This window comes from Lepisma saccharinum, chromosome 17, assembly GCF_977018435.1.
Source record: "Lepisma saccharinum chromosome 17, izLepSacc3.1, whole genome shotgun sequence".
Lineage (NCBI taxonomy): Eukaryota > Metazoa > Arthropoda > Insecta > Zygentoma > Lepismatidae > Lepisma > Lepisma saccharinum.
In genome coordinates this window covers 26,129,568-26,143,601 of record NC_139245.1, presented here as the reverse complement: position 1 = coordinate 26,143,601, position 14,034 = coordinate 26,129,568, and the positions used below count along the sequence as shown (strand labels likewise).

The following is a 14,034-nucleotide window of genomic DNA, read 5'->3' as shown; positions in this document are numbered from 1 at the left end:
AAAAAGTAAAATGTACAATCTTCAATTACAACCCGGGGGGGTTCAGACTGAAATGACAAGTGACACGGGCCTCTCGAGTCAGTAAAAAAACATTTGTTGTGAATGTGTGACAATCTGACCAAAGCGACATGCAAGGAACAAGTGACATGTTCAGCTTGTTGTCTCACTGGTACAAAATGTTGCATTTTTTCTTGGCATTCATTTCGAAGTGGTGACAAGTGTTGTTTTTTTTTTTTTTTGCTTGACTTGTGATTTGTCTTTTCAGTCTGAAAGCACCCTCAAACCTACTTAGGCATTTGTTGTTCACTTTCAATTGTTCTTTACATGAAAAATTCTGTTATGCAGAAAAATTCAAATGATGTCCTTAACACCAGTTAACACTGGTCAAGTCAAAATGAGAGTAAGGTAAAGCAAGTTGCAAGAGTGATTCAAATGAAAACCTTAATTATGAGGCAAAAGAGGAAATACAGAAAAATTATACATGCATCATTTTTCTATGTAGTCCCCATAACGTGCAATGCAGGTATTCCATCACTTCGGAAGTTCATGGATACCTCATGAAAAGAATTCTTTTGGTTGTGACTGTAGCCACTCGTGCACTGTGGTTTTCACCTCTTCGTCGCTTCGGAAATGCTTGCCTCCCATCACCTCTTTGAGACATCTGAACACATGAAAGTCACTGGGGACAAGGTCTGATGAATAAGGTGGGTGTGTGAGACATTCAAATTTCATATCCTGGATTGTCGCAACCAATGAATGGACAGTATGCGATCGGGCAGTCATGCAGTATCAATACACCTGAAATCAGAAGTCCTATTGTTCACTCCTGATTGCAGGGCGATGGTGATTTTAGAGCAGATCTGCATAAAAAGCAGTGGTCACTGTTACTCCTTTTCATTGTAATGTTAAAAAAATGACCCCACTTGCATCCCAGAATAGAGTGAGTATGTATTTTCCTGCTGATGGTAGGGTGTGGAATTGTTTGGGTTTTGGCAACACACTATGGTGACATTCCTTGCTTGATCTTTTTGTTTCAGGTTGGTGATAGTGCACCCTGGTTTCATCTTCTGTAACAATTCTTTCCAGAAACCTATCACCTTCGACCTGAAACAACGCAAAAGTTTCTCACAGGGACCAACGCGAAGGTGTCTCAATTCAGCAGTCAACTGACGTGGCAGCCACCTGGCCTACACTTCATTGAAGCGCAGCACTTCTTGGGCAATATTGTGTGCTGAACCAACACTAATATCCAAAATGGCAGCTATTTCCTTCACAGTAATATGCCTGTTTTCCTTTACAAGCTCTTCCACTGCGGCGATGTTTTTGTTCATCACTACACGGTGTGCCTGGCTCGCTCGCGAGGCATCCTTCACAGAAGATACGCTGCTTTTAAACTTTTTACACCAGTCGTACAGTTGCTGCAGGGACATGCACGAATCACCGTACTGCGCTTTCTACCTGCGATGAACTTCAACTGGTTTAACACCTTCACTACTCAAAAAAAAGCATCACAGATCGCTGCTCTAACATGGTGCATGTCGACAATGGGGCAGCCATCTTTGCACTGACTCTGCTTCCTTCTTCACTGTTGCAGCATCATGTTGCCACCTGTTGGTCATTCTTTCAACCACAAGGATAACTCCTGCCAACTTACAAATCAATCGTACAACTTTTCGGAATGTTAGTGCATTTTTAAGGTTTTAATTTGAATCACCCTCGTACATTCCAAAGAGGACAGTCACTCAGCCTACTTCCTTTTTCATTTTCATTTTTATTTCCCACTCATTCACAGACACTACTGTTCACTTGACCAATGGAAACAGCTTTACAGGAGTTTAGTAGACTGGATGATGAGTGTGTGAATTGGCAACATCTTCCAATCCACATTGCAATTTGTGGATCTGTAAAAGTACATGAGTGCGACTGGAAAACATGTTAGAAAAATAAATGAAATAGAAGTAGAAATAAAGCTTAAAAAATACCATTTATATATCTATTTTAATTTCGAGGCTTATGCTGCTTGTAGAAAATAAAATTTACTTATTTTTATTAATTTAGAAAAGATCATACAATCATTCAAACTCAGGATCTCTAGCAGAGATATTCTGAGTTGACTGCTCAATACACTCAACTACTAAGCTGTCAAAATTGGAATTTGTTATCATTAAACAAATCTTTATAAATCCACATATTTTTACTAACCAATTACAGGAATAATGAAATTTTCAGCTGTATCTTCCACAATAAACTTAATTTCATGTTGATAGTCCTTCTTTTCCTCTGGTTTGAAGCTTATTTCAAAAACCACTGATACTCCAGGACTTAATTTAACAACTGGAGTAGAAGTATACTTCATACTAAAGTAAGGAGAAGCTTCAAATTGAAATTTTATGAATCTTGATGACTGAAAATATGAGAAAAATACATAGGTAAAGCAATTAGAAAATGTCTGTGTTATCCTGCAAAGTTAGAACTATTTTTGGCATGTGAGCTTTACAAAAATTACTAATTTCAAGTTTACATTATATAATATTAAAAACCAAATATATATTCACTACATTCAATTTTCCCTAATATTTTGATTGGAATTTGGTGTTCACGATGGCAAATCATGCTATGCAAACAAAACAATACATACTACAACCCATATCAATGCTTCAATTCCCTTGTAAAAGTTTGAAAATATGTGTGTCCATTGTATGCACGGATATAGTAATCACATTGAATGAACAATTTAAAGTACAGTTAAAACCTAGTGCAACCATTCAAATTTAAAAAACGAGAGCAATTAATTACAAGAATGAAATGTTAAACACTTGGTTCAATCAACTGATTTCTATTTGAGCTGAAGCACCATATTCAATGAGTTTCTGATGATAAAGAATAGTATGATTTCTACCAATATAGGCTGTTGAATTAAGTGGATGTAAGATGGTTGCTCTGCACAAAGAATCGAGAGCACTGAGATAGGGTGTATGTAAAAGCAAGGATTTCTTGAACTACAATAAAGGAAAGGATATCCCATGTAGACTAATGGTTGGCACTTCTGCCTTTGGTAACAGCAGTCGATTCCTGATGGGATATCAACAAATTTCAAAGTTGACCAAACATCATGGGGATGTTATAAAATTTGGGCCCCTAGGTTATCCTTTGTTTTGGGCCCTGCCATCATCATAATCATGAACAGTTTTGTTATAATGGTACTTCACTTCCACTAATTGCATACTTCGTAAACTTTAAACTACAGGCATATCTCATTAAAAATAATTCATTACTAGGGAGTGGAAGTTGATGACCTAAAAAATATATAGGTATATGACCTATAGAATGTCCTAAAAAATGGGAAAAATTTAAACAAAATGCAATCTTGGTTTTCCCCGACACAACAAAGACTGTCACCAGTTCAGAATTTCTTTTGCTCGTAAATTGCAATCCTGCGATATATACATATATATAGACCTATGTTCACCTTGGTGAAAAGACTCAAGAATATTACCAAAATGAAAGAAGTGACAAAATATGACGAAACAATATAATACACCGAATATTGCGAAATATGACAGGAAAATGCCGAAAATTGAGGAAAATGACCTAAAACCTGAAAATTGGCAAAAAATGCAAAAAATGCACTTTAAAATCACCTTTTTTGGGTTCTAGACGAAGTGTAATATTGTGTATATTTAATGGGCATCGTGTCCGAGATGTCAGAAAAAAGATGACATTTCATCAACTTCGTTACACTTCGATAAAAAAATACGTTTAGATTTAACAAGAGAACATTTGCAGAAAACTGTAGCTTCTGGCTTTCATGGTAGCAAACTCATGATAAGAGACTCGAAGTCAATTTCTTGCAGGACATCAGCATCAGCATGTGAAGGATGCCAAACCTAGAAAGTCTGCTATCCGATGATGAATTTCTGAGGACAGTTTTAATTCTTTTTTGAACACTGAACAACCTTGCTCCAATGATAAAATACTCACAAAAATTCTCAGAGCAATGTCAAGATTTGGAAAAAAAAATAAAGGACTGATTTTAGGTGCAGAAAGAGCAGGTGTCGCATTCTCAAAACAAACTGCACCTGTGGGAAGCAAATGTGCATCAGGACTGGTGTCTTAATAAGCAAACGATGAGCTACCGGCAACAGGTTGATGTGAAAGGTGAGAACCAGGTCTGACAACTCATACAGGTCAAAAGATGATTATGCAATACAACATACAACAAGACAGAGGAATTTGTAGCATCACCATACTCTCGCATGCATAAGTTATGCGGCCATGACACCATCTGCACCCAAATGAGGTCATCATTACAAAAAAAATTATCTGGTTAAAAAAGTTGGGACATTAGATAACTGGAAGAAACCAAATTTGTGCTTTCAATCAAAGTAAACAATACCATAGAGTATCAGAAAAACAAAGCTAGAAGGGCTCAGGTGTAAAACATGGTAAGTGACATTTTGGTCATTTCTGAGTTCATTAACAAAAAAGGTTATTAGAAGCTATACTGTAGATGAATTGTCTTTCTGTAGTGTTTACCAATTTCACAAGGCTTCACTGAGTCCAATGCAAATTGTATGACATGGCAATTTCACTCAAAAACTGAAGGATGGCACATTTTACTTTGTAACTTAAAAATTACCAAAATATTACCATGTTTTACACCTGAGGCATTCAAATAGTCTCCATCCTTCAGTTTCAAATATAAAACATAAATTTATATTTATTTGTAAATAATATATTTACAAATATAAAACATAAATTTATATTTATTTGTAAATAATATATTTACAAATATAAAACATAAATTTATATTTATTTTAAATAATATATTTACAAATATAAAATAAAAACACTTACAAAATCAACATTCTGCATTGTGAGAGGAACTTTATAAACTGAACCTGGTGTAAACTTTTGGAAAATAACAATAGGAGGCGATGGTTTAAATGAGGTTTTCCACTTAGTTTTCATAAACCAAGATCCTTTTTGAACAGCTTCTACAAGTATGTGCCATCTCTGTTCTGTGGTCATACTCATTTCCCTAATGAATGTTGAAGGTACCACCTGCAATTTGAAAAAGTACGGATACACTTATATAATGCATTGATGATCATTGTAGAGCAAGTGGTAAAAATGAGTGATGGGAAACATAGATTTGAATGTCTGGGAAACTTAGCTCATTGCAGAACACTGGACTAAATTAAATAATGAAAATGGTAACATAGACCCACTATGGAGTTTTCTTTTTCACAAGTGGAGTAAGCCACCATCTTTAAAATTTAACCTTTGGAGTCCCAAGGCCATTTTCACATGTAAGCCTCTCTGTCCCGAGCCGATTTTGAGGAAAATGCAGAGTTTCAATTAAATGAGTGTAGATCGGAGACTAATTGCCCTAGACAGATGAGTGATATACCGTTGTACGCGGAAAGAACCAGAGATTCAGACTATATGAAATTTATGCAAATTCGGCGTATATGTGGCAGGGGGTAGGGGGCTAACTCTCAAAATTCCAAAATTTCGGAAAAAAAAAATTTGGTTCCCCCACCCTCCCCCAAGAAAAAAGTACATGACAGTGTCGACATGCACATGGAAATGATCGCTGACATGTAAGGAACACAAAAATATTTGCATTATTATCATATGACCAATGTAACTTGAGTTGTACCCCCAAAAGGAATGGTCGGCATGCCACTGATTCAAGCTTCAAAATGCAGAGTTACATTGAAATGACTATAGCTCAGAAACTAAATGCCTAGAGATATGAAAGATATACCGTTGTATGCAGAATGAATCACAGATTCAGACGATATATAATTTATGCACATTTGGCGTACATATGGAGGGGGAAAGGGGGGAAATCCCCTCAAAAATACTTTTCTTAAAAAAATGGTGTTTCCCCCTGCCCCCCCTGAAAAAAAAGTCAAAATGCACAAAATGCAAAATTTATGTAAAGTTAGCATATATATGGAGGGGGAAGGGAGAAACCCCCCAAAAATTATTTTAAAAAATTGTCACTTCATCCAAAAAATGACCTCGCACTTGGGCACAAAACGACACCTACGCACAACATTCACGGACGAAAAGCTAACGCAGTGAAAAATGAGCGCCGATTCTTGCAGCTGCTTGAAATTCTATTTTTAGACAATGCAGGGTAACCCCTGTTGCAACTTGTGCTAAAAAAACGAAGGTTTCCTTCAGCATGCTTCGAAATTCCATTCTCACAACGCAGATTCAACAACCAGTCTTCCCCTCCCTCATCCCCTGCTTGCGTCCTTACAGGAAAATTTCATTTTGACATCAGATACTGATAAACAAGCTTCCTTTGAATGCAGTTAACAGGAGGGAGTGAAAACCATTGCTTTAGAACAACAAAGCCGGTCTTCCTTTGTCGGCAAAAATTTGACCTTGAAAAGAGATGCAAAAGAGAAGTCCCCTTTCCCGCATTTTCCCCTCCATTTTCATGAAGACAAAAAAATGCAAAAAAACATTTCTGTTAAATACATGTGTTAGGAACAATATAAAAAAATCGAAATTCTAGCCAAAAATAGAAAAGTTATAACGTAAAAACTACGACCTTGACACAGCGTCTCGATCGAGACGCTTGGGACCGTGAGGGTTACATTTGGGTATCTCGATCGAGATGCTTGGGACACAAAAGGTTAATGTAACGGAAAACATGAAGAAACTTTGTGAAAGCAATGATGATTTTGAATTGGCTGATGATATTTGGAATTCATAATTTAAAAAAAAAAATGTGATCAATTTTTTTTATCTGAAATAAAAATAAAACAGAATGCTTGTTTTACAGTTAAGTTGCTTGTTATAACTGTATTTTTAATCAAACTAAAAATAAATGACTGAAGAAGGAAGAGTGTGTTCACCTGAAACGTCACAACAAAAAACTGTGTTCTTAAGCTTGTAATAACCATAGACTACAAGAGAAATAATACAATTACACAACCAAAATATTTAAATCTGTATTTGGAATTTTCATATTATACTTCCGTCATTGTGGCAGTGAGGATGAATAATGATTAGATGAAATTGATAAAGTGACAAAGAAGTACCAGATCTAATGCAGAGCATGAATCTGGAACCTGTGGTAGCCAGATTATGAGTAGGCTGCTCAATGTGCTCAGAGGTCAGCATGAGACCCAGAAGAAACCAGTCAACAAAAAGTCACGACATAATATGCAACACGTGAATCGAGCAAGGTGTTGGGCATTGCATAAGTGAGCTTCCCTGAACAAGAATTCACAGGCCGCAACACCAGCCAGATTTTCCTCTTTACATGGGAACTAAGTAGTTATGTGAAACCAGATGTAGTTCCTTCAGTCCAACGCGAGCACCACTGTCAGTGTTGTCAACGGCAATTAAATTTCACTATGCATGAAGATATTTGAATTTACGCTAGTTGACGAGACCTTGGGCCTTGAAGTTGTGTAACTGTTAGATTTTGTAATTTCTCACATTAATATTTTTCCATTAGAATGTTTCATTATTACATTATTTTCCAAATTTACTTGGATGGTCTTGTAATATAGGTTTGTGTGTCTTGTTCATTTTATATCGTATTTCTGATCTTGAAATCACAACTTCTCTCAGTTTAATTTTTACGTAGTTGTTTTGTTAAAATGTGTGGACCAACACTGCCTGTTATTTGAACCCATTGTAAGATACTAGAGTTGACGAGCTGTATCTTTGCGGGTGAACCCTGCCCAAGCCCGGCTGCGCAGTAGCAAGGGGGAGGAGCTACCGGCTGCACGTCATTATCCTTGCATTTTGTCCTTGCTGTCGACCACCCAAAGGGCAAGTAGGTGGCAACTACATAAACGCATCTCTCTCACACTCTGGCAGAGTAGCCAAGGCCACCTGCAAAGATGCAGCTCGTCAATTCTAACTAACAATAATTGTACATCGTGTTATTCTTATTGAGGTCTGTAGAACGAGATAACTTGCAAAATGGGCTAATGATGATTAGTTGAAATATATATGACATTATGCAAAAACCTTTTGTAGTGTAAATACTGATTTTTTATGATATATTTTATGGACTCTCGTGTCTCAGTGTTCAGCATCATGTGATGTCACAAATGTAATGGTTAAAAAGTAATACATTACACCTAAATTGAGGATGAAATTCCCTTCAGAATGTAATTTATAAAAACAAAACAACCGATCTCAATGCCTTAGAGGGAATAACAACACTAAGCAAGTCACGAATAGTACAACTTTTCAAAAAGGGGAGGGCTACATTGAGCAACTAATTCGGATACTGAATTGGCAAAATTGCACCAGAGAAAACCTGTAGCAACATTTTTTCAAAGTTCTTCGAAAAATAGTTTAATGTAGAATAACCAACAGGCACACAATGTTTCCAAAAATGTATTTACGATAGCACATTTGCGTAACTTGCTTATGCAAATGTATTCTACAATGGAAGAAATCACTGCAATCTCAAATTGAGTAAACATGATGAACATTTCAAGTGCTCCTTGAACAGTTTAGAATCTAAAAGTTGGCAACAGTGACAGCATGTATCTGGAGACTGCGTAACCAGAATGAGCGTTTGCTGTAGATAAACCAGGTGGGTCTTGGGAGGCTTGCAAGGTCTGCCAGTTACCCGTGGGCTATCGATGCTTGGAGCTACGAAACCCAAGCGCATGGTTCTTACTCGCTGACTTGCTAGGTGGGAGAATAAGGAAAACTCGGCCCGGCAACCATAGTAAGCTAAACTGGTCTGCAGTGCAGGGCTCTGAATGTGCTCAGCCATCTGCATGGTAAAGTATCATATTTCTTTGAATTTAAGGTGCACTTTTTTGTTAGGTTTTGTTTAGATGTGTCTCAGAATTAGTGGCATCTAGGATCCAAGTACAGGGTGTGGCATAAAAATGGGTATTTTTATTTTAGTTGGGAGAGTTTCTGTAATGGTGTTGGTAACACTTATTGTCATTTGCATCAGCAATATGCGCCACTTACAGGCATGGTTCGCTGGAGCGGAGCTAAACGTGCTGTAGCTGTAGGGCATTTTATAAATATGGTGGCAGTATTGCCTCTGTGAGAATATAGACATTATTTAATCTTACGAGACATGATCTTATTCCATTGGACAATGAAATCAGGATGTGAGTGAAGAACTTTGAAGCTACGGGAAATGCATTGAAGAATCAATTAGCATTGTTTCAGGTGTTCGTATTTTTTTAAGAAAATAAAATGTAGTATTAGTTTCGTTACATTTAATAAAGCCTATTATTATGCCACACCCTTTATATATGTGTAAATATACCATGGTCTTCTGAACAAACCCAACATGTTGGATGTGGATATGTTCAAGGGTCATTTAACAGAAGAGGTGAAAATAAATGCTATCTCAAATGCTGACTTGATGGTCATTCCAGGAGGCATGATGAACCAAGATCAACTGTTTCATGTTTCCATCAAAAAACTATTCAAGGCTAATGTGCACAGCATGGTTAACTTCAGAAGAAAGGATCATGCACTGACACCTTTTGGAAAGATGAAAGTGCATCAGCCTCTCTTGCTCAGTGGATTTTCGATGCCCAGAACGAGATCCCTGAGAGAACAGTGGCCAAATCTTTCAAAAAGTGCTGCCTGAACAATGCTCTTGAAGTAACAGAGGGCAACTTCTTGTCGGAGGATACAAGTGAAGATGAGTCTGACATCTCCGAATGGTAAATGTAAATGCTAATTTGTTTCGTCCCACAAATAACGTTCGGTACCTTGTGATTCGAAAATACCAGATTTCAGTCGAAGAAAATTCAACTGATTGCTGATTCGCTGTTTCCCAGCCACCAATTCTAGTAATTGAAATTTTGTTTAGATTATTAATTACGTAGATAAGTAGTGTAGTTGGGGCATTTTTTTGAATGGTTGTCATCATTAGGCAATTAACTCATGTTATTCCTTCTATGACTTCTGGTATTCAAATGTGGAATGGTGCAGTTCCTATTTTTATTAATAGTGCTACAATAAGTTGAATTTGTAGATTAGTATTTATTGGATTGATTATGATTAGTGCTGCTGTTAAAATTATTGATGATGCTAATGCTTGAATTAAAAAATACTAAAGTGATGCTTCTGTATGGTAATGGTAATTATTTAACAATAACATAAATGTAATACTACAGTAATAAAGTATTGGTATTATGTTCCTTAAATTGGAACTAAGTTTTTTCTTTCTATAAAGCTGAAGCAATAATTAATAATTTCATTTGAATTATTGAATTAATGCAGCCCAAGTTACAATTATTCAGCTACAATATTTTATGTATGGATGTACAGGGTGGCCCATAAATCCCTACCCATTCATATATCTTATGTATCTAGCGTATAGTTTTCTGTGTGCTGTTGCGCATTATATTATCCCCAGCACCTATGAAATGGCCTGCAAGAAGACTGGACTTGGCAACGTGTGATAACTCTTTGGGATACATAAAGGACATTGTGTCGAAACATTAGCATTCCAATATGAGTTGAGGGCAGCTGTTACAGTGGCATTTAGAACAATAACCCCTGCTATGTTGTGAAAAATGTCTCTCAGAAAGTGGTGTCGCATGATATTATGCAGCGAGAATGAAGGACAGCACACAGACACACTGGACATAAAATATGTGAATGGTTAGGGATTTATGGGCCACCCTGTAGAGTATGTTATGCAAGGTGGTGATGATGCTGTACTTTATTTACATTCTTGAATAATGAACACACACAAAATTCAAGATCTGAAGTTTTGAACACAATGCACTTTGAAACAAAATATCTCTAAACATTAATGTTTATCACATCCTAAACAAACTGGAATTACCTCACCAGGGGTTCCATTGATTTTCAAATTGCATGCCATTCTTAGAAATATTTTCCCTCTTCTTCCAGTACAAAGCATAAAAACATATAGCATATAGTAGTAAGAGATATTTCACAACTAACAACAAGCAATATGTATCACATGTCGCTCAAGGATTTCACCAATCAAATGTAGGCTTGGGCAGTATGTTATGTTGCTATGGTGTGAAATCTACCTTAGTATATTTAAAACAGTATCAAATTATTTTTCTAACCTTAACGTCTGGTGCATCCCCACTACTGAAAAGGAGTGGCAGAACATTAGCCAAGTCCCTATCAAACATAGACACTGGTATTGGAGGCTTTATGCATTCTTCTATCTCCATGTCAAACGGAAAGGAATATTTTGCCCAAATGTCTCTTCTGCAAGGAAAATTTACATTATATGCTTGATTCTACATAGATTGAACTATGTTTTGAGTACAAAACAAAGGTCATATGCTTAGTATGAAATTAACATGATTTGTATTATACTCAAATGCAATATAAAAAGAAACGTAACCACAGTAATATTATTACAGATTAATGTAGCACATGATTTACTCTCATTATATCACTGCTGTAGGAACAAAGTTTCTAAAGGGCATACGCACGTCAAGTTTCGTGATAAGTTAAGAGACTATGTTTCCAGTATATGGATGAAATCAGTTAACTTCTCGATAAAAAAAATGTCATTAATAGTACAACACTGATGATGATATATCCAAATTCGCATAAAAGAGGTAGATTAGACATTTTTTAAATAAAAAAATGCGAGATGCATATTTTAATGACTGCATTTAAACATAGTAAATGCTACAGTACAGCATGTTATTGTACCTAGTCTTACCATAAATACTGTCACAAAGTTTTAAGTAAATTGACACAAAATGCTGAGAGATATTTTAATATCCTCATAACATTACTGAATTGGATGCATGACAAATCAAAATCACAAATCATTATTCAAAATGGCCACGCTTAGCACGCACACATTCCGTAAGTCTTTGTGGCCACGCATCAATTGAATTACGCAACACATCGACTGGAAAATGAGGAACTGCCTTCAGAAGAGACCGCTTTAAACTTTCAATATTGGGATGTCTCTTCTTGCAAACCATCTCCTGAAGCTTGGACCACAATTTGTAGTCCAAAGGGTATAGGTCCGGACTTGCAGATGGCCAATCCGAAGTAGAAATTAAGTCTGGTACATTTGCCTGCAGCCACTGCTGTGTTGTTCGGGCCCCATATGTTGGGGCTGAATCCTGCTAGAAGCTCCACTTCTGACTATGGAAGAGAGTGTTGTTGAGATTCTTGACTAGTCTCTCAAGCACTGTCTGCTGGTACACTTTGGCTGATGTTTTGACCTCTTTTTCACAGAAATGGAGCGTGCCCTCATAGCAAATGTTCCAGACTTCCTTTCCACTTTGGATTGGCCTTCTGCAAGTCCGGACCTATACCCTTTGGACTACAAATTGTGGTCCAAGCTTCAGGAGATGGCTTGTAAGAAGAGACATCCCAATATTGAAAGTTTAAAGCGGTCGGTCTCTTCTGAAGGCAATTCTCATTTTCCAGTCGATGTGTTGCGTAATTCAATTGATGTGTGGCCACAAAAACTTACGGAATGTGTGCGTGCTAAGAGAGGCCATTATGAATATTGATTTGTGATTTTGATTTGTCATGCATCCATTTCAGTAATGTCATTAGGATATTAAAATATCTCTCAGCATTTTGTGTCAATTTACTTAAAACTTTGTGACAGTATTTATGGTAAGACTAGGTATATAATTTTTGGAACGACTTGATATGACCGGACCCCTCTCCGATTTTCTTCATATTTGGCATACTCATTAATTGAGGCCTCCTAATCACGAATCTGAAGTTAAAATTTGTCGGAAACGTCTAGAAATTGCAAAATAAGGGAAAATAAGGCGTTAGTTTTCGGAATGGAAATCGTCGATTTTCGCGAATTTTTTTTGTTTCACAAGGAAATATATATATTCCTGATACTACCACGACACCAAATTTTAACTATGTTTGCCTAACCTAACCACGCACCAATGGTTCGTGAGGCTAGCATCATGGGTTCGCAATTATTTGTAATTTCTAGATCCTGATACTACCACGACACGAAATTTTAACTATGTTTGCCTAACCTAACAACGTGCCAATGGTTCGTGAGTCTAGCATCAATGGTTCACAATTTCTAGACGTTTCAGACAAATTTTAACTTCAGATTCGTGATTAGGAGGCCTCAAATAGTGACTATGTCAAATATGAAGAAAATCGGAGAGGGGTCTGGTCATCTCAAGCCATACCCTTTAAAAATACTGCTATTTACACTAAAAATTAATTTGCTGTCACCAAATGTTTGCGAAGGAAAAGAAACAAGAACTATGAGACTTTCGCATGAGGTTTACTAGATTCTTCGAAATTTCGAGCCGAACTTCTATTTTCATTGGTTGTGCTAGGAAGGAGCGTATACAAGACATGCACAAAGAGACCAACCAAGCAAAAGTTGTTAGTGTAATTAAAAGTTCTGCTAAAATTAACTGTACACCTTCCTACAAAATTAGTAGTTGTCAAATGATGGAGACAAAATACTGACGTGCATCATGCATTCACATTGTCTCCCCCATAGGTCTCCCCTTTGTGACATGTTCCTGATTACTTGAAACCAAATGTACAGTTGATCCTATACTGTTCTCCATGTCCCTTAAACAAGGATGCATGAAAGAAAATAAGTAAATGATTAGCTCACCAGAGTAATGACCAAATTACATTAATAATTAAACTTAGAATTCCATTCAACGAAACGTACAAGGTGTATGCATTATAACAGAAACATACGCTAATAAGTTAAGGCCCTGCACTATATGTACGTATCTTAATTATAAAATTAACAATAAGGACACGATAATCGCCTCTTACCGAAATAAAAATGTCGCTTTCAGACAGAATCCGAGCAACAAGCGTTTTTGAAACCCTCCATAATGACAAAAGAAAGTCGACTTGGCCCATTTAGTTTACGTCAAATTTAATCCATGCCATGCCATGCAGCCAAATAACAAGCACTTAACAGACCATATGGAATAATACATAACGTAACTAATTAATACATTTAAAATATCCGGTTGTTACGTTGCTGTGCAGCATAGACAAGGCACTTGTCAACGAAAGAGCAGTTGCCTT

At 36.7% G+C, this 14,034-nt stretch overlaps 1 protein-coding gene across 1 annotated transcript in view; it reads right to left on the bottom strand.

Annotated features, from left to right (window-relative positions):
- LOC146001338 (hydrocephalus-inducing protein homolog) overlaps positions 1-13,908 on the bottom strand; it is a 230,199-nt gene extending 216,291 nt beyond the window's left edge. The window contains exons 1-4 of the mRNA XM_083138652.1: positions 13,774-13,908; positions 11,079-11,226; positions 4,858-5,064; positions 2,203-2,404 (exon numbers count right to left, since the gene is read on the bottom strand). Of these exons, the coding sequence (XP_082994778.1) occupies positions 2,203-2,404; positions 4,858-5,064; positions 11,079-11,189 (520 nt within the window). The 5' untranslated portion in view covers positions 11,190-11,226; positions 13,774-13,908. The remainder of the gene's footprint in view (positions 1-2,202; positions 2,405-4,857; positions 5,065-11,078; positions 11,227-13,773) is intronic.
- Between the last annotated feature and the right edge of the window lie 126 nt (positions 13,909-14,034).